The 20,431-nt window shown below is 41.7% G+C and overlaps 1 protein-coding gene across 2 annotated transcripts in view; it reads left to right on the top strand.

Moving 5' to 3' along the window:
* The window catches only part of LOC108404024 (putative methyltransferase-like protein 21E), a 32,904-nt gene extending 13,593 nt beyond the window's left edge, over positions 1-19,311 (top strand). The window contains exons 3-6 of one of the 2 annotated variants that reach the window (XM_073212378.1): positions 5,287-5,453; positions 6,137-6,254; positions 8,477-8,753; positions 15,647-19,311. In XM_073212378.1, the coding sequence (XP_073068479.1) occupies positions 5,287-5,453; positions 6,137-6,254; positions 8,477-8,753; positions 15,647-15,857 (773 nt within the window). In that variant the 3' untranslated portion in view covers positions 15,858-19,311. Of the gene's footprint in view, positions 1-5,286; positions 5,454-6,136; positions 6,255-8,476; positions 14,473-15,646 lie in introns of those variants that run through there. The other variant, XM_073212379.1, reaches the window with a different exon arrangement.
* The last annotated feature ends 1,120 nt before the right edge of the window (positions 19,312-20,431 follow it).

The raw sequence follows: 20,431 nt of genomic DNA, 5'->3' as shown, positions 1-20,431 counted from the left end.
ATCTTTTAAATCTTGTACTTTCAAACCAGTGAGTGTGAACTTGGGATGGCTGGATGTGGTTTCAGCCTTGGGGAGTGTGGAAGAATTTCGAAAGACATGTTCAGAACGGCAGGTGTTGAATATCATGTGATCTGGATGTAAGCAATGATATGTGATCAAGTCCTGTCAGTTCTACTTCCTTACCTTCTATTCTGAGAAATCAGACTGGGTCCCTAGCCACTCTTGTTGGTCAAGTTCTCTCTGAGAGCACTTTACCCAGCTCAGCCTAACGCATGGAGGTGGGTGGAAAGGAGAGACGGGCCTGAGGGTGGACCTTCTAAGGCACAGCTACTCCCCCACAAGGAAAAGCCATGGCTCAGTCAGTGTGCCAGGCTTCCGATCAGACGAGCAGCTTCTCCTCTCCTGCAAGGAGAAACTAATAAGGGGACTAGAAAAGGAGGAGCACACAGGAAAAGGGGCCAGAGGGTCTAATAAATCATTTCATCTATTTCCTGGATCAGCCCTAACTGGGGCTGTGCAAAGATGCCTTCTTTGACCTGAAGCTCCCAGTTCCTTCTTTGGAGTGACTGTCTTACTTTCTTAGTTCACAGTGATGTCACCTTTCTGCAGTAAATATCTGTGATTTATCCCCCTTGTCGCCTCAGTGTGCAGGTCCGTGGGCTCCACAATCATCCAAATAGTCCCCTTTTTCTACTAGTCATCAAGTCCTGTTAGTTTAACTTGCTTATATCTTTTCTTTTTGTCTTCTCTCCCCGACCCCTGCTGCACTAATTCAGGGACCCTTGTTTTTACCCTGGATTGTAGCCGGTAAATCCTATAACTGGAATTCTAGCATCTGATCTGAAGGATGATGATGATGATGGCGACAACAGCAGTAATGATGAGGACAGTCTGTCCTAAATGCTGTTGAGTCCTTGTTTCACAGTACAAATCACATCATTGCTTTTTTATGACAATGTCGCTTAATCCTTCTCATAACTAGGAGGCCTGAGTAATGTTACTGTCATTGAGGTAAAGGTAAGGAGACTGAAGCTCAGAGTGGTTAAACACCTTGCTCATCCCGGGGGCGGAATCGGGACTCGAGCCCAGATCTCTTAGAGGGCGAGCCTCTGCAGCCCCTCCTCCTCCTGGAAGCTCTTCTCATGATTGTCTCCCTCACCCCACAGACCGCAGGTCAGTGCCGCCTTCCCAGAGGCGCTTCACCTAACCAGGCCCTCCCCGCCCCTCTCCGTGGCATCGCTGTTGCCTTCCTTCCTGGCCTTGCTCACTGTCTGAATCATTTTTGTTTGCTGGACTGTAAGTCACATAACCGTGGAGGGACTGTCTGTGTGCTCCCCTGCTGTCCCCCGGGCATCCAGACCAGTGGCGGCAGAGAGGGCTCTTGGCCAGTGTTTGCTGAGTGAGTGAGCGACTTACCCACTTCCTTAGCTCCTGGTTTTCCTCCTGCCGGCTTTCCACATCACTGCCAAAGCCACCGCGTCACTTTCCCGCTTACATTCTTCACTGGCACCTCCACGAACCCGAATCCTCAGGATCACATGTACGTGATGCCCATTTCAGAGTTGCCCGTTTATCTCAGCTGTCACTTCCAGCACTTAAACTACTTAGTATTAGGTATATTGGGTTGTATTTAATGCTATTACAAGTCATATACTATTATATGTAACAAAAGTACATATGACGGAATATATAATGCAGAATATGCCCCGTATTCTCTCACGTCGCCTTCCTTTGCGGACCCACACCTATGTAAGTGCCTCCCCTCTCTCTGGATTCTGTTTTCCTCTATTGCACCCTGGTAATCTTTCAGATCTCGAATTGCAGATGCCCCCTCTGTGAGCCCCTGGGAAACCATCTGACCTGGGGCGCCTTTTCCTGAGCTTCACGGTGCTCTCCCTGCACACCCGTTTTAGCAATAGTCAGCTAGCCCTGTAAGCGTTCGTTTGCCTGCCCCCACACATCCGTAAGCTTCTCCAGCACAAGGACTGCATCTCCAGTTTTTTATTCCCAGTCGCTAGCTGGTATGTGGATTTCAGTAAGTACGCAGGGGATATCTGTTGAGTGAGTGAACGAATGAATTCATTTGCTTGTCGTCTCAGCACATCTCTGCCTGCTGGTAAGTCCTCCTACTCATTCTGAGGTCTGGTCTCCCTCCACTACTGGCTCCCTTCCGTCTGCTTTCCCGTATTCCTGCTCCTACATTTCCTTAGCGTGCAGCCTGTCTGTGACAGCTCTTCTCCGCACCATGGGATGTAGTTATTTCATTGGATCATAGAAATTCAGCTGTACAGCAGTCCTAGGCCAGTCAGTGTGACGTATCCCTAATATCCTGAGTGGTCTTGTGATTTCTGTTGGATGGTTTCTGGGGACTAATTGCTTAAAGCATTCAGAGGCACAAGCCATGCCACTTTGGAAAGGGGGAGATTTTTAGAAAAGAAGTTAAAAATTGTCCTTACATAACTTTTTCCCAGGGGTTCAGATTCTGCTCTGGACAGACAGACACACACACTCCTCTCTCTTCTATGTGCTAGTCCTTTAAATTTGTGAAAACCCTTGTGCTCCCTCAGGTCTTTCCTTCTTTGTGATGAAAGCGGTGACCTCCCCAAACGCAAATGGCTGAGTGTCGAGACTTGTCACCTCCCAGTTGCTCTAGTTTCTTTCTAAAGTGGGGCTTCCTGAACTGAGTGTGAGGCTGCAATATGATCTGATAGGTAACAAATAGAACACAGCCTGTACCTTCCCCATTGTAGAAATTACACTGTTAATATGGCCAGGATGTACTAGCTTTTTTGATAGTTGTATTATGCTTTTGATTCAAATTGAACTTGTGGCCAATGAAATCTATGTATCTTTCCCTCCACAAATAGTGCAGCCTAAATGTGGCCTTTACAAAAAAAATTGTGGCCTTTATTAAACTTCATATTATTAAATCCAATCCACTCCTGTAGCCCATCAAGATATTTTGTATCATGCTCTCTCTCTTATACTTTTGTATTAGATTCATATCGTATCACAGTATCAGCAGTCAAACCAGTAACAAACACGTTGGTCAGGGCAAAGCTGAGAGCCCATCACTTACTAGAAAGGTCTCTGCTGGTGGGCAGTGAAGCCCGGTGCTTTGGGGGCACCATGGAAAATCCAGCTTGCATGCAATCCAGAATTCATGGGGGTGTCACAGGATGCCACATGTATAACTGGATTTCAGCTAGATTGTGTCTATGCATTTCCAGTTTTCCTGAGGGCAGGGACCATGTCTGTCTGGCTGACTGCTGTCTGCCTGTCCTGTAGCTCTGTGCCTGGCCCATAGCAGGCCTTCTGAACAGCTTTGTTGAATGAATAAATAGAATAACTGAGGAACAAAGGTTCTTCTGGCTTATGGGCTCATGTATTTTTCTCCTCCAAACTCCAATTTTATTGAGATGGCTTAAGTTTTTAAAATGAATCTTTGCTGCCTCATCTCTTCCACTTTTAGGGAATTACTAACTATTTTTCTTGGTCAAGTCTTTATTTTCTCTCTTCTCTTTTGAAGAGAACTAAGCCAGGATTCATTAGTGCTGTGGTAGGGGTGTGCCAGCAGGACACTAGCTAGACTGAGAGAACAGAAAGGCCTGAAGGATCAATGGATTCTAAGGATTTGTGTAAGAAATAAGCAGCTTCTCTATTAATGCAAATCAGATCAAAGGTTAAACCTAAGACACATTTCCTTTATGAAGCCATCCCTGAGTAACTTCCACCACAGTGACTTCCCATTTCTTTAACTCTAGATTTTTCTTTTATTCTCCAACTTTATTGAGGTAGTAATGACAAGTAGGCATGTACATGTGAAGATGAACAATTGATATTTTGATTGATCTATCTATATATTGAGAAATGATTACCACATTAAAGCTAATTAACATATTTGTCACCTAAAATAGTTTCTTCATCTTTGTGTGTATGTGTGATGAAAACATTTAAAATATTATTTTTTAGCAAATTTCAAGTATACAATACATTATTATTAACTATAGTCACAATGCTGTACAGTAGATCTCCAGAACTTATTTGTTATAGAACGGAAACTTTGACCAGCATCTCCCCAGTTTCCCCACCTCCAGCCCCTGGTAACCACCATTCTACTCTCTGCTTCTATGAGTAACTGTAGAATTTTCAATCTAGTACCACACAATCCAATATTTTCTGTTATATGGTGACCTTGTTTTATTATTTAGTTTCATGACTAAAATATAATAACAGTTACACTACTACTACTAATAATTTTCTGAGCTCTATGTAACTGACAAGGTGCTAAACCCTTCATATACATCATCTCATTTTAATTTCCCCAAACTGTTTCATGTTGTTTCTTCTATGTTTCACATTTAAAAAATAAGGATATGGAGGCTTAGAGAGAGATGTATATCTTGCTCTGTAACTAGTTTGTAAATTCTTAGAGACAATTCATTTAAAAAAAAATCACATCATAGATTTTTAATAGTTGGGGGGAGTTTGGACCAGCAAAAAAGGAGCTCGAATTTTGATTGCCTCTTTTACAAGTTGTGTTAGCTTGGTCAGGTGAATAAAGCTCTATGAGTCTAAGTTATCTGTAAAAGTACAAATAATAATGGCTACTTCATAAAGTTATTGCAACAATTGCATGAAGTATCATATATAATGTGTTTGATGTGGTCTGGCATGTTAAGTATGTGCCCAGTAATTGGTAGTTGATGTAGCTTGTAAACCTTATGTAGTGTTGTAGATGGTTGGGATGCTATGAGTTGCTCCAAAATAATAATAAAAATAAGTAATAATAAAATAATAAAAGGTTATATTGTTGGATATTATTAAATATGTTTTGTCTGGATAAAGGCATAAAGGTCATAAAAAATATATGCCTATACATTATTGAAATACTTGGAATTGCACTGTGTAGTTAGTTAGTTGAGATCTATAATCTATCACCAATCTTTCATTGTAGATGAATAGATCAGTAGCCCTTAAAACACACTGCTTTTAAAAAAATATGTCAATTATTAATTGTTTCACATGGCATTGTAAAAATGAGTAGTGGTAATTTCAACTTTAGTGAAGGTCAGAAGGATGATGCCATCCTGATGTGTTAAATGTTAACTTATGTTGCGAGTTATTTTCAAATACTTTTCCTTATTTATTGCATTGTACCTAAAGGCAATAGATATTCTAAAGTAACTTAGCATAAGAAGAAGTGCTGCGTTTTCATCAGGTTCTTCTCTTTTTTCATGGTTTTACTAATAAACCATGACCACTGCCTTTTTCTTATCCTCTCAGAGAACACCCAGGACAGTGATGACCAGAAAGTGGTTGCAGAGATCACGGCGAGGCGTTTCGTCCCAGCTTCAGTGACGACCACCTCCTGGGAGGAATTTCGTTTCGTGGGTCACGAGATCCGGATCTCGGAAGCCGTGGACTGCTATGGTGCTGTGGTGTGGCCGTCGGTACCACTTCATACAATACTTGCTACATCCCCGTTATTTTCATTTTTTGTTCCTTACTTTGTAAGAAGAAAATGGTTTCATAGTTCTATTTTGTGACCTCAGACAACATTAAATTTAGAACTCACCAATTTGGGGAAATGGTTCCGCCCATTAGTTCGATTTCTGACTTGTAGGGTCAATAAGGAGTGTTATTTACACCTTTGGTTTTTTTGTGATCATAGGAGTTTAGAGTAGTAAATATTTTCATTTCCCATTTAACCGGGGCCATTTGAATTAAGGAATTATAATGAAATCTGTATCAGTCTCAACACACAGACTATTCTGATAGGCCACCAGTCCTTTACCAATCATCCCATGAAAGGTACAGACCCCCAGCCCCACACACCCCCAGTCCACATATTTCTCTGAAATGATTAGTATTATTAGAAGTCGATTTCTTTAAACATAATCAAACATAAGCGAGTGAATTCCATATTTTTAGTTCTATTTTCTCCCCAACAGTCCCTAAGGACTTCTTCTAGCCTATATGTTAAACCTGTTAGAGGATGCCCCTCTGTTGTTAATTTAAAACTCATTTACATACATATCGTAGCATCAGTGGGACAGTTACCTAATAGAGTTTAAGTTTACTTTCTGTTATTACTTGCCAAACACAGCTTTCTTCTTTTTTTAAACTTTCATAGGCCCTTGTTCTATGCTACTTTCTGGAAACAAGTGTAAAGCAGTATAATATGGTTGACAAAAATGTGATTGAAATTGGAGCTGGAACAGGGCTAGTTTCCATCGTGGCAAGTTTACTTGGTAAGTAGGTACTTTTCGTTAACTGGGATCAAAGTATTTAATGATCAGATATCATTGGTTGCTTTTACTATGCAATTTACTGGGACCTAGGCCTATTTTTAGCTCTTTTGTAGTTTGAACAGGCTTCATTAAGAAACTCTACCAATTTTGAAATCACCTTGCTGGTTTCTTTCAGAATTGTCTGCAAAGTTGTATTAATTCTTCTTCTGGAGGGCTAAGTCACAAGTGTATTCTAATCTGGGGCTGCATGTGAGCCTCCTGGCTGCTCAAGGAGATGTGTGAAAAATTAGGCATAGGCGGAATCTACTGCTGCTGACTCTGAAGTTCTTTATTTAAATTTATCCATATTCCAACTTTCCCGTGTAGCTATATATTGCTTTTGGGTTTTTGAAGTCCTATGCTTTTGTGAAAAAGCACGCGTTGGAATAGAAAAAGCATGTTAGAAATCATGTCTGCTTCTCGTTTTAGGCGCTTGCCCCTGCATTTATGTTCTCAGTTCATTTCTGTTCTTCATTTGCAATCCCTTGTTCTCTCACCAGCATCTTCTCTTCCAACTAAATGTGTGAAGGTCTCTGTATGCCGGAGCCTGCTTCAGTTCCGTCTTTTTGTTGTTATTGATTTCATTGCCTTAATTTAGCAGCCTTCTCTGATGTGTACTACCCAAATTGTCTTGATTTCCTTGATCTTCAGAAGTGCACACCTGCCACTCTGAAATCTTGAGAGGAATTCAAGATGTAGTGATTTACAACTTTCTAGATGTGGGGGAAATGTAGAGCCTTGAAGACTTTCCCCAAATATTTATTTTTAAATTGCTCTATCCTGATACAACTTTCCAAAGTCACCATTCCATTTAATGTGGGCAGAGCCAGAGGGACAGTTGGGTTCACATCTGAAGGTTTCCTAATCTAGGAGCAGAATTTGTGTTTTGGGAAGTCACTAATTTAGTTAAAAAGAATTGATCCTTTCAGTTTGCTTGTATAATTTCACACAAATGTCAAAAGATGGAAGCTTTTTTAGTCAGTATTTTAAAATGGTGGTGTTTGACTTTCTAGACACAAAGATCTGAATAGTCAGTTTATATTTGCTATTCATTATTCATATATTTATTATGGGTAGAAGGCTGGTCCTTCTCGTTGGATTTTAAAAAATTTGTTGAAAATGATAGACCCATCCACACTACAAAGTGAAGATTCATATTTCTGTGATTCTACCAATGATAGGCATTTTTCCCTCCCATTTTAATATTCTCCTTGAAATACAGTCAATGGCCAGAGAAGCTTGCCATCATGGCTGAAGAATGGGTTCTAAACTGGTCTGGGCCGAACTAGATTTCCAGTTCTGCTTTCCCATTCCTTCCCCGTATCTGGTTCTTGTCTGATGATGTGGAACTGGCCAACAGTAGATTTATTTCCACATTATTTTCAGGCTCTGCTACTTCTCAAAGTTCACTGTAAGGGCCAGTTTTATTAGTTATTGGTTTCTACAATTTTGCCTCTTCCAATTTCTTCCTGAAAATGTCTACCACTGTTCACTTTTAATTCAGAAATTGTTTATATCTTATTCATCCAAGCATTCTATCCTGCCTCTGTGGTCTTTGGCTATTTGAGCACTAAGGTTGATTTTAAACAACTTTTGATGGAAAGATTCACCCTTATAATGGGGTCAAGCTGAAAACTTGGGCATAAGCATGGATGTCATGGTACTTCCAATGGAATACCATTGAGAAGTCATCTCCCCCCCTCCACTTCTCACACCTGAGCATGTGTTCAGCGGTAGGATGCCCAGTGTTACATACTCATTCTGTCTCACATGACTGGGGGTCAGAATTCTTTTAAAGAACTTGTTTCATCTTTTAACAATGACTTCTGGTTGTACCAGTTAGGGTTCCAAATATTTTGAATTTCCCTTTTCTTGCTTATCCCCTAGCATGTAGGAGATAAATAGAAAATAACAACAGCAACAATAATAAAACAACTAAAAGCCAGGAAAAGAGAAAAATGCAACAGAGTGCAAAAGTACCATGGTAATTAATTTTTTTTTCTAAGGGGAGGCATACAGTTGTCATAGCATGCATTTTGAAAGGGATTTTCCTCTGTGAGTACTAATCAGCCTTGTTCCTGGTGTGAGCAATTGTGCAAAACTGCAAATGCTTGTTGGCTTGAAACCTGATGGCTTTATCTTATCCCATGGGGTTTACTTTTCCTCTGTCCTTTGTTTCATAGGTGCTCATGTCACTGCCACAGACTTACCTGAATTACTTGGAAACCTGCAATATAATATTTCACGAAATACCAAAATGAAATGTAAACATTTACCTGAGGTTAAAGAACTCTCCTGGGGCATAGCTTTAGACAAGAACTTCCCCAGGTCTTCCACCAATTTTGACTATATCCTGGCAGCCGATGTGGTCTATGCTCATCCTTTTCTAGAAGAACTCCTCATTACCTTTGACCATCTGTGCAAAGAAACCACCATCATCCTCTGGGTCATGAAATTCAGGTTGGAGAAAGAAAATAAATTTGTAGATAGATTTAAGGAGTTATTTGACCTGGAGGAGATTTTTAGTTTCCCTAGCCTGAGTATTAAGTTGTATAAAGCTATGAAGAAAAATCAGAGGAGTATATGATACCTTCAAGGGAGAACCTGGGAAGTGAAGACAATTTCTATTAGATTAGTAAATCCACACACACACACACACACACACACACACACACACACACACACACACACACACACACACACACACACACACATACACACACACACACACACACACACACACGCCTCACCCTAGACAGGATTTTCCTATATACAGCAAATGGGTCTGGGGTGTGGCAAAGCCATACTGTGTGGTCATTGGTTAGGACAATGTCTGCTTTCCTTATCCCACCTATTACTGTCATTTTAATAAGTAGTACATTTATTGTTATTTTAATGTATTATTGTAGAATTATGGTTTTTAGTAATGATACCCCTAACATGAACATTATTCTTGTTTTAAACATAATCTTAAATTATTCTCTTTGGAAATAAATGGACTATAGTGGGATCTCCAAAGAAATCTGAAAGGCTAGATGCATAATTAATGGTAATGCTAGCTTATTGTGGTTTTTATTAATGCGAGGTGGTCTGTCGTCTCTCCTTGGCAGGGTGGCCCCCTGGCACAGCCTCTGGCATCCACCAAGCTTGTGGATTTGAGGTTATGAGCAAGGACATTTTACTCTAGGAAATGAAAAATGAATGGAAGCAAGCATAAAGACAGTTGAGATTTTAGAAGAGTTATTGTTTTATTTTTAAGCCAGTACATTTATTTTATATCACAGAAACAGAAATAAATATAAAATCTTTGTGTTGAGAAAACATGCAGAGAGGTTTAGGCCCCTAATCTCAAACCAGACATATAGTTGGTTTTAAAGTTTAAAGCACTTCTGATGAACACATATAGAGCTAGATATTTGAAATCCTACTTGATTTTTTTCACATGGACCTTAGAGATTAGAATGAAGTCTGAAATAATTAAAATCAGTGCAAGGAGAGCAAAAAATTAGGATTTTGCCACAGGCAGGGAGACCTTATCAGTTGGTAACTCTTTATGTCCTCACTAATGCTCCTCAGGCTGTCACTGCGCCCTCTGGTGGCACTTGCTCTCGAAGCCTAGCCCTTTCTGCTTTGCTGGAAGTTCTGGTACACTCAGGGTGAGAAGAGCTGAAAAGGTTATTTCCCAGGGCCCTGACCTGTAAGACAGGACACATACGTACACCTGGCGGATTTTTTGGTGTGTGTGTTCGTAGAGGACTGGCTCTCAGGAATTCCCAGTGTGGGCACAGCTCTTCCCAGTTCTTACCTGTTATTCCAGACACTCATTCAATCGTCACAGCCATTCGGAGACGTCTAGATAACACATTGTCCCCACTTCCAGACAAGGACTGAGGCTGAGAGTGAGGGGTCCTAGGTGCAGGGGGGCAGCGCGGGGCACTCCGATCCAGGCTGTTTGAGTCCAGAGCCCGTGTACTTTACCATCGCGCTGCCTTTATGTATGTACAGCAGTAGTTCTCAAATGCTTTCGTAAATGAGAGAAGTCCTTTCTTCAAAATGAGTTCAGGACCCAGAAGGGTAAGCAAATGCATTATGAAAAGATGAGAACTGCTTCTCTTTAAATCTTTTTCTAAATTGGGTGGTTAGGGCAGGCTTGTTGAGAAGGTGGCATTTAAGCCAAGCTGGAGGGAAGAGGCAGGTATCTGCGGAAGTGCGGTGCAGGCAGGAGGGACAGCCGGCCAGGGCCTGCAGGCAGGAGCCCGCCGGTCCTCAGGGAGGAGCGTCAGAGGCTCTTGGAGCAGGGTGAGCGGGGGGCCTGCAGGACACGGAGTTAGGGAGGCCGTAGCAGGAGACCAGGTCAGACGTTGGCCGTACTGGGGTTCTCCGGAAGCAGCTTCTGTGGTGGAATTCAGTGTGTGGGTCAAGACCTGCAGAAAGGAGGGGAAGGAATAGGCCAGAAGCAGAGGTCAAGCTGCAAGGCAGGCCCAGCCAGAGCCTCAGCTGACCCCACGTGGGGCACTGGAGCTAGAGTGGCCTTTCAGAGTCATCCTGGGTGGGGTGAGATGTCTGGGCCTTGATAGCCCCATGTCACTCAGTCACTAGACGTGGGCGACCCAGGAAAGCTCTGTGACCTTGGTGAGGTGACCCTCTTTGGCTGAGACAATCTCTGAAGGTGTTGACTGCCGAGGCCGTCTGCCAGGAGCAGTTCCCCAGCAGGGCGGTCGTCATTGTGCAGGGGATGTGGGCAGCACGTCGACGCAAGGCCGTCGAGAGAACTTGGGCTTCTCCCCTGGTGCCTTGGAGCACCGCCAGATGGATCAGAGTAGAGGAGAGACGGAGTACCACTCATGTAAGGACCACTGTGGCTGCTGTCCTGAGAATGCTGTGAAGAGGCAAAGAGACAGTTGGGGCAGCCACCCAGGCAAGAGTGGGTGGCAGGGAACGTGCCTGGAGGTGGTGAGAAGGGGTCGTTTCTAGATGTGCTCAGAAGTGAGAGCCAGCCGATTCCCTGCCATGTTGAAAGGAGTGAGGAAGGACAGGGGACTAGGCTGACTAGCGTTTGATTGGAGCTACTGGACGTAAAGTTAGAGTCATCGGCGTAGGAGTGGCTGGTGAAGCTCATTCGGGGAGCGGAGGAACAGACGGAATGAAAGGGACGGAGCCCAGAGGCTCGTGCATCTGAGACATTTTTAGAGGTTCTGTCCCCTGCCAGGAGTTATATTAGGATCTGTTGACTCCTAAAGATATGAATTTGCTACCCCAGTGATTTTTGAACTGGTCAGCAGAGTTCTGAGTCTCCTCAAAGCTGCCTCAGGCTTCTAGGAATGTCTTCGGTGTGGCAGCAGGAATCTTGGGGTAACGAGGAAAAAAATGGCTCCTTTGCTAACAAATGTTTGAATGTCACTCAAGCTATTTTTAGGTAGAATAGGTAAAGTGTCCTTTCAAAGACTGTGTGAGGACCAAGCCACCCATGCGGCTCCTAACAGAGCCTCTCTCTCTGAGTGTCAGTCTGTCGGATGCCCTGTTTGGTGCCCGTTGTCTGACCCTGTGTGCAGCACCCCCACCCCCAAGCTCTGGGCTCTCCCTCCCACTCCATTTGGCGAGTTGTCTGCTTTTATCTTTTCATTGTAGTTCCTCCACACTTGTCTAGATTTAACTTTACAATAATTTAATTTCAAAAGATGTAATTTGAATAGGCTTTTTCTATCTTACAATTTTTTTTATGGTTAGAAATTGATTTGTTAACTTTAATCCAACTGAGTTTATGGTGAATTTTGCCCGTACTCCCCTTTTTTCCTTTTTGGGCAAGTTAAACTATGCTACTGTAAACCTCACTCCAATTCTTGCAGTAACTTTCCAGGTTTCTAATCGAATAAACACTCTGACTGTTAAAGCTTTATAATAGAGTTTAGCACAGAATAGTTATTGCTTCACAGTAGACATACCACTTTGCTGGTAATACTTGTAGCTTAAAACTTGCATGTTACGTACATGTAACCACAAGAGTTTATATGTTATGTTAATATAATCATGAGAGCTTACATGTTATATACATGCAACCATGAAGGTTTTTGTGCCCCAGATTGTATCAACTTACTTTAGGAAACTAAGTCCTAAACTAAAATCTGTCCTAGCATTTACTGATATATTCTATTTCATTTGTACCAGTTTTACCTAAGGGTATTTTTAAAAATTGATTTTTGTTCCATATTTATATTTTGCTCTCTTTTTTGGATAAAGAATCATGGCATTGATAACTTATTAGCAGATTTGGAGCCAATAATGTGAACTCCTTATTGTGGAAGAAAAAAAGATAAGGAAACATAACAGAATGAAGTGTTCCTTTTTTTTCACCCTCTAAATCTTTGGATTCCAGGAGTTTGGTGTTCTGTCTGAACGCCCAACCCTTATGGACAGAGACTGCGGCCCAACTTGTTTTAAGCAGTACCATTGGCATGTGAGCAGATAAATAATTTCTGAATATCCTTTGGAAGTAAAACATGTCCATGGGGTAGGATTTTGATACAAGAAAAGATTTCCATGTACTAATTCTGAAACCAAGCTGGGGACCTTAGATTCTAGAAATAAAATAAAGTCAACCTTAAGTGGATCAGAGAAGTAAGCTTTTTGATAAGAACAGAAGAAAATAATATACGATGCCTCTTCTTTTGACTCTGTTTAACTTAGTTTTCATGGATATCTGCATGTGGAGGAAGTAAAAAATTGTCATATATGTGCATAGCTTTCCACTAAATTATAAGGAAACAGTAAGAAATACCAGGAACAGAGCAAGTAAATACTTTCAAAAACTATAGGGAGATACGGGAAAAACAAAATCTAAAAACCAAAGACATTTGTGAGTTTATTTCCGTATGGACCTAATTCTTTATGTCTTCTTTGTGAAGCCTGGAAATGGTTCACAAGTAATTTCCACATCCAGGTTTTGGTATTTTTTAGTTTGTGATGTAAAATTAAGTCTACAATATTTACCCGCAAGCCTGATTTCAGTATTTGCTCTGCTTCCAAGTTCCATACAAAATCAAAGACAGTGTTCTGTATAACTGTGTGCTGTACAGCTGTCTTAGGTGGCCTAAGGCAGCATCCGTCAGCTCTGTGGTCATATTAACTCCTTGTACTAAGAGCTCCTGCGCAGGACATTCATGTTTTCCCAGGCTGTGCATAGCTGTGCGGTGTTGAGATTGCTGGGCACACACCATTCTATTGAACTCACCTTTGGCCTCTATTAGGAACAGTTCTTTTATTGGGGAAGCTCACAGGCAAGAGTTTTTTCCTCTCCATTTCTTCAATTCCTTTGTTTCTAAGGCAATTGTCTTTCCTTGAAATGCACTCAAATTTTAGAACTGGCACTCACACATTGAGGAATTTAAAAGCGTTAAAAACGAGAACAGATGTCTAGGTCAATTTTGTGATAAATGGCCTTAATAGAAAAAAAAATACTTGAGAAGTATTGGATATCTCCTGCCAACTGCTAACATTTTACCATAACAAAAAATATTGTAAAGCCCATGCTGAATAAGATTAAAATAAGCCATTAAAAATATTTCAGTAGTCAGGCATTATTTCATAATGTTACAAATGGCAGGATGCAAGGTTTCTGAAAATTACTCGTTTGGTAAATGCTAGATTTTGCAGTTAGGTTTTGAAAATTTTCATGTTTTCAGTGTCCACAATCTGTATATCTATACTCTTTGTTTTAATTTTAAATTATGAGTCAGCCCCTTACCTTCCCTTGATTTTTTTTAGTGTCATGATTTAATTTGGGTTTCTTATCTCTTCCTGTGTTTCCTTTGTTGGAAGAGTATAAATCACGATGGCAAAGGTTGTCTCTTTGTCACAAACCATCATAAATAAGCCTAAAGAACAGGCCATAAAAATGTAAGAAATCCTGAGATTAAAAAACATGAGTAATGTTTTCTGCCCACCTGGTGTTCAGAGGTAAAAGTACAGTTTGCAACTAGTAAATTATTAACACTTTTCTAGCCAAGGATTTCCTTCTTCCCTGGGATCTATGTGATTAGCAGGTAGTCATTTTAAGAATGAGAAGGGTGTCAAACATGGTAATAAACACAGTTAAATAATTGTGTATTAAAAAGAGGAATTGAATAATTATATAATTATAATTAGTTATTAATGATACAATTATAATAAATGTCTAATAAGACTGTGCAGCATTCTTGGGGTGGAGGGAGCAAAGTGCTAGAGTTCTTAGCAACAGATTTCATGTTTACTTGAGGTAAATTCACTAACCTAACTAACTAAAATAACTAACACAACTACATTTTAGTTTCCTTAGATTTTATTTTTTCTTCAGTAGGAAGCCATCTAGAGGCATTCATTCATCCATCCATCCATCCATCCATTCATTCATTCATTCAGTATTTATTTATTGAAAACCCACCATATGCCAAGCAGGGCCTGTGGACACACAGTGACCAAGGTAGACGGGCCAGTACTGGGGACTTAAAGTTCAGTGTGAATGGGGAGAATAGGCAAGTCAATGCGCAGCAGGGGAAGAGACACATTTCCAAAGCAGTTAGGTGTCCTGACAGGACAGAGCCTGTTCCACAACCAGGGAGTCACTGAGGGCTTCCTGGAGGAGTAACCTGTGGCTGGGCACAGGAGATGCAGAGTTGGGGTTCCACTCTGGACAGAAGGAACAGCATGTCCGAGAGTGACCCGACTGAACGACTCGCAGGAAAAATTGTTGCTCCTATCAACCCCTGCAGGAATAACTCCGTTTATGGGGTACGCACTACTGTTGACTCTGCTTTAGATGTTTCACGTGTCTTTCTCACCAAATGCCACTAATACCCTAGTGGTATTAGCCCAATTTACATATGAAGAAACTGAGGCTCGGTGAGGGAAAGCAGCTTCTCCTAGGTCACACATGTCTGTGGTTGGGATGGGGGCCGCCATCCCTGTGGTGTCCGAAGCTGGTGTTCATTTCTGGGATTACTGCCTCATGTCCATTTTGCATGCTGAGCCCTGCAAGAAAATCCTGAATTTGAATTTTATTCTAGCTAATCTGGAGCGATCACATTTAGTGACTTAACTGCCTCCAGAGCACAAATTGGCTCTAGTGGGATACCACTGAGATGTGCCTGAAAGAGATGAACTTTTCATAATATATGAGGACGAGTATGATTTTTTAAAATGTATGTAGATACCCAGCAAATACTTAAATAAAACTTTCTTTGCGTGGAATATTGGACAAAGATCAGTAACTTTAAAGATATATAGTGACCTTAAAACAGCGAGCTTGGGGGTAAAAAAAGGACCTTTTTATATAAAAAGGGGGTCCTGAAGTGGAAGCAAAAGCTGTTTCTCTTTTGAAGGGTGGCTTTGGCAGAAAGAAGTGACGGAGGTGGAGCGTGCCCTCAGATGACTCTTCAGCAGAAAGGCAAGGGGTTGGGGTTGAACTTTAAAACATCATCTGATCTGTTGATGAGGCTAGTGTTTACAGGCCCGTTACCAGGAGGCATCAGCACGGAGTTAAGCCGCTGGGTGACTGGTGCACACCACTTCCCAGAAACCACCTTCCTGTAGTCTGTCAAGGTGAGGGGGATACTGACCCAGCAGCGTAGCCTCTGAAGCCAGAGAAGAGGGCGAAAGTCTGAGGGGCAGACTGGACATTCACCAGTATCTGCACCAGTATCTGTCCTAAGTGGAAACGGCCCTTGGCGTCCATTAGCCTGAGGTTCATCGGATGACAGTCCCCTCGATTCTGGGAGGTCGGTATCACAGAAAAGCCCCAAAGTCTGGCGGAAGACCTCGGCAGGTGGCAGGATGTTTGAGGGAAAGCCGATGCAGCTCAGTGTGTGCTTCCATAATGTCAGAGGAGGGCAGGCTGTCAGAGGCTGTCATCTGGGGGAGAAGCTCAGGGCTCCCTGCCCGTTGCCACTGGAGAGCTATGTAAGCGAGTAGTCATGGAATGTTCCAGAATCAAGAGGAAGGAAAACCATGTATCTAAAACTTCTGGTGACATGGCTGCCCTGGGCAGGCAGTCACAACTTTAAAGGGAGGATAAGTGTCTCTCTGATAGTCTCTTTACCGTATATATTCCTGGTTGATGGTTCCATTGACCAGCAGAAGCCGTAGCCTGCTGACTGACATTTCTGCTGAGCAAGTGACTGAATATGGAGTCTGGCAAATGCAAGAAGTTGAAGCTAACATCTGAGGAAATTTCAGCTCGGATGCCAATACATATAATCTGCCTCAGATGAAAAGCTTGCTCTGATTTCATCTTATGCTTCTACCAACAAAGTAAAAGCTAAGGATTGGTCACCATTTCTCCAAAGCTCCTGGAATAAAATCTGAGTCTGAAATTGCCTAATATTGCCACTGGGAGGCCCCAGTGATCTACTAAATGAACTTTCTCTTCTGAATAAATAAGCAAAAATAAAAGAAATGGTTTAAACAAGTGAATTATGAAAGATTATATGCAAATGCATCAAAAGCGGTAAGGGGTAAATACACAACAGTATAATGTGATAAATAGGAGGTGCCATTCTCCTTAATTAGGGATTGTTTAAATTCCACCCCTTGCTTCAACCCTGTGCACATATTATGAAATAAACTCTCTGAGAAAAGGAAAAGTGAGGACTGGTTTCCATTTCCTTGACTGCTATACAGGTGTTCATTGGACTGCGTGTGTGTGTGTGGCAGGGGAGGGGTGAGGAGAGGCGTGTAAAGGAGTGGAGAGAGAGCTAGTTAAGACGATAATAGTAGATATGGCCTGAGGAGAGAAAATGTGGCCAGACTTAGCAGATTTTGATTTCTTATAATAATACAGTGGTTCTCAAACATGGGCATGCATCAGAATCGCCTGAAGATTGTTCAACATGAGCTGTGCCCCAAACCTGGAGTTTCTGATTGAGTAGATCTGAAATGAGGCCTGAAAAACTTGTATTTCTAGCATGTACTCAGCTCTGGGAACCCCACTTTGAGAACCACTGCTGTCATACATTACACTCCAACCTTCAGGGTTAATCATTTGAGAGTAGGGTCTTCTGGCATATAAGGGAGATGGTTCAATCTGATTCCACTACTGTATCCTCTATTCATTGTCTTCTGTAACTGATGATTCACATCTTAAAAACCAGTCTCTTCCTGGAGCAAACCCTCTCCCCAGGAGGCCTGTGAACTGCCCAGGTGAATTATTATAGGCTCCATCCTTTTCAGTTGTTGGGAAGACAGCTTTGTTCAACTTTGCATGATACAGACTAACCTTTTTGCTTGCACTTAATATACTTTTATGTTTATGCTCCATTTGTGTTCATTTTGAGTATAACAGTTTAAGGATGGTTGTAAATAGGCTATGAGGTGAAGAGGGGGTGAGAAAAACCATACGGAGATTATTTCATGTCAAAGACTAAAGGGATGTGTCTTGATATTCTAGCTTGGGGACTCTGAATATAAAATGCTTCTAAGCTATTAAAGAACAGACAGTGACAATGTTGAATTTTATTGCTATGGCATGTAATAGCTCCATTTTCAGACAGGCTCTTAATTAAAATGTGTTGATGCTCGTAGTATGAAAGACTTGACTCCCAACCCTTATATTGTCTTTGGAGGGAAAGTTCTGATATATGCAAATTGTGATAGCATTTTGGGTAGGGTTTGTGGTGGTGCAAAGGAGTTTGTCAGCTTGGGCTGGGGGTGGGGAAGGTCAGCTCAGGAGAGTTTTTAATTTCTTCCCTGTGGAAGTGTGTCTGGGCAAGCACCCTGTCTGTCACCTACCTTCACTACCTGCCAGGTAAACTAGAAAATTGGTGAGATTTTTTTTTTCACCACATGTGAATTATTCTGATGGTGGGGTATAATATTTTTGTCTTTTCAAATTTGTGATGAATTTGAGTCATACTTTTCCATGAAATTGGCACACTAATACCTCTGTCTAGATGATCTCCATGAAGTCATTTGAAAAACTAAAATTCATCATCATCATTGTAAAAGATAATTTAAAAGTAAAAGCAACTAGAAGATTCTGGGAGTGGGGGTGGAGGGAAGTGTTCGTTTTCTCTTCCTGAACATGAGCACAAACTCATCATGTCGAAAAATGCTGGCTCCGGACCTTGGCCATCAATCAGGACCCCTGTAAAGCTTTACACAAATGCTGTTTCCCTGGCCTTGCCTCAACCCACTGGATTAGAGCCCTCAGGGGTTTGGGTGAGTGCATTTTGGTGCAGATCTGTATTTTTTAAAGCTCCCCACAAGATTGTGTTGATTAGCTGTGTTGAGGGAAGTATTGGTCTGGTTATATGACCAGTCATGGCCAGGTTGTCCCACTTTGGCTTTTACTGCACTCCTCATGGCTTGTGAGTTACTGAATCACCGTGAATTCCAGGTTTTCTCATTGCATGTAATTGCTAAATAGAGAATTTTCCACATGAAAGCTTCCAATTGTATTGAAAACACCCTCCAACATATTCTAGGATAAATTTCTCTGGAGTTCAGACCATACAGATTAATTAATTGTTTTTGGAGGAAAGAAAACATCCTACCTCATCTCAGCACTGGAATATTAATTGATCTAATCAATAGGAATTGGAGTATTGCCGTGTTAAACACAAACTACATCCTTTGCTCAGTGAGTCACCGCACCACCATTTTCCAAGAACCCAAGAACTTTGGCCTCCCGAACAGTGGCTCTGCTTTTCCCCAAGCAGAGGGCAGTAGCTATCCAGGAAGTAAGAGGCAGCAGGGAGATGGGTGAGGCTAAGGGGAAAAGCCCAGGGTAACTGCACAGGCTCCCAGGGCAGGCGCTCTCCCCGGTCCTCGACGCCGGCAGCAGCGCTTACATTTCCACTCTTAGTGTCAGTAAGTTGGATGGCGGAACAAAAACCTAACAGCAAAGCCTAGCATTATAGGAAAACAACATTCCGTGAAAAGATATGTAATGTGTAAAGAGTATACGGCATGTCTGTGTATTATTTCTTACAACTGCATGTAAATCCACAATTATCTTAAAATAAAAAGTTAAGAGTGTGTGTGTGTTCAGATGTATTTATTTATATGGGGGCGATGCACATAAAACCTTGTTGTCCTTTGCCTTCCGCATGCCCCTCCACTATATGTGGACATCTGGGATGCATGTGGGGAGCCTCCAGAGGTGCAGTGCCCAGGTTACAGGGTCACTGAAGGGCATATGAGTTGTCTGATAATACCAGAGGGATTTCTTTGAGCCCAGGACTTTGCTAAGCTCTTTATATTGATTATCCCATTTAATCCTTATGACAACCTTGTAACTAAATAGTATTGTCCCATTTTACAGATGAGGAAATTAAAGCTTAGTAAGGTTAAGATATTTGACCAGGTCACAATAGGCAGTAAATGGAATAGGGATTTGACCTTAAGTCACACACTGAAGTCCATGCTGTCACGGTTTTATCTACCACCCCCTCTGTAAGGCAATGGGCACTGCCATCAAATCAAGTGTTTTTGGCTTGTGGAGCTGCTTTAGAAGAAACTATCAGCCTCAGAAATGATTCAGAATTCTCATGCAGAAATTTTTTTAAAGTAAAATAAGTTACGAACTAACCAAATATATAGACTGTTAGGAACCTGAAATTTCAAGCTGGAGGTTAGGAGTCTAACCTCTTATTTAGTGGAAAATCATCTTCAAAGTATTGCTAGCAGATGATGAATGGGAATTTTCAGGGTGGGGATTCCAATCTCTGACAGGGTTGTATATTCTAATTAATGAGAAAGTACTTCCTTATATGGAGCTGAAATCTGCTTGCCTCTTATACCCAGCAAAAAAATAAGCCCTTCCTACACAAAACAAATTTTTCTACAAAATTGCCGTGAGAGGAGTACAAGATAGCCTGTCCTTTTCAGGCTAAATATCTCCAGTTCTTTTCCACTACTTTGAGAATCCTGATTATATTCCTCGGACAAACTCCAGTCACTCATACCCCCTCTTCAATTTTGGTGTCCAGAACTTGAGGCAATGCTGGAGAGGTGGTCTAAGATTGACCTTTATATACTTTATAAAGTATACTTCATGCTTTAGCAATGGAATACAGGCAGCGGCTGCACTTCAGCGCTATGGTAGGAACCAGGAACTTCTAGGCTTCTGACTTAAGTTGGATCATAGGCAATGCGGTGCTGGAATGCTT

This window comes from Manis javanica, chromosome 9, assembly GCF_040802235.1.
Source record: "Manis javanica isolate MJ-LG chromosome 9, MJ_LKY, whole genome shotgun sequence".
Lineage (NCBI taxonomy): Eukaryota > Metazoa > Chordata > Mammalia > Pholidota > Manidae > Manis > Manis javanica.
Note: the sequence above shows the minus strand (reverse complement) of the source record. Positions and strands in the feature narration are given on the sequence as shown.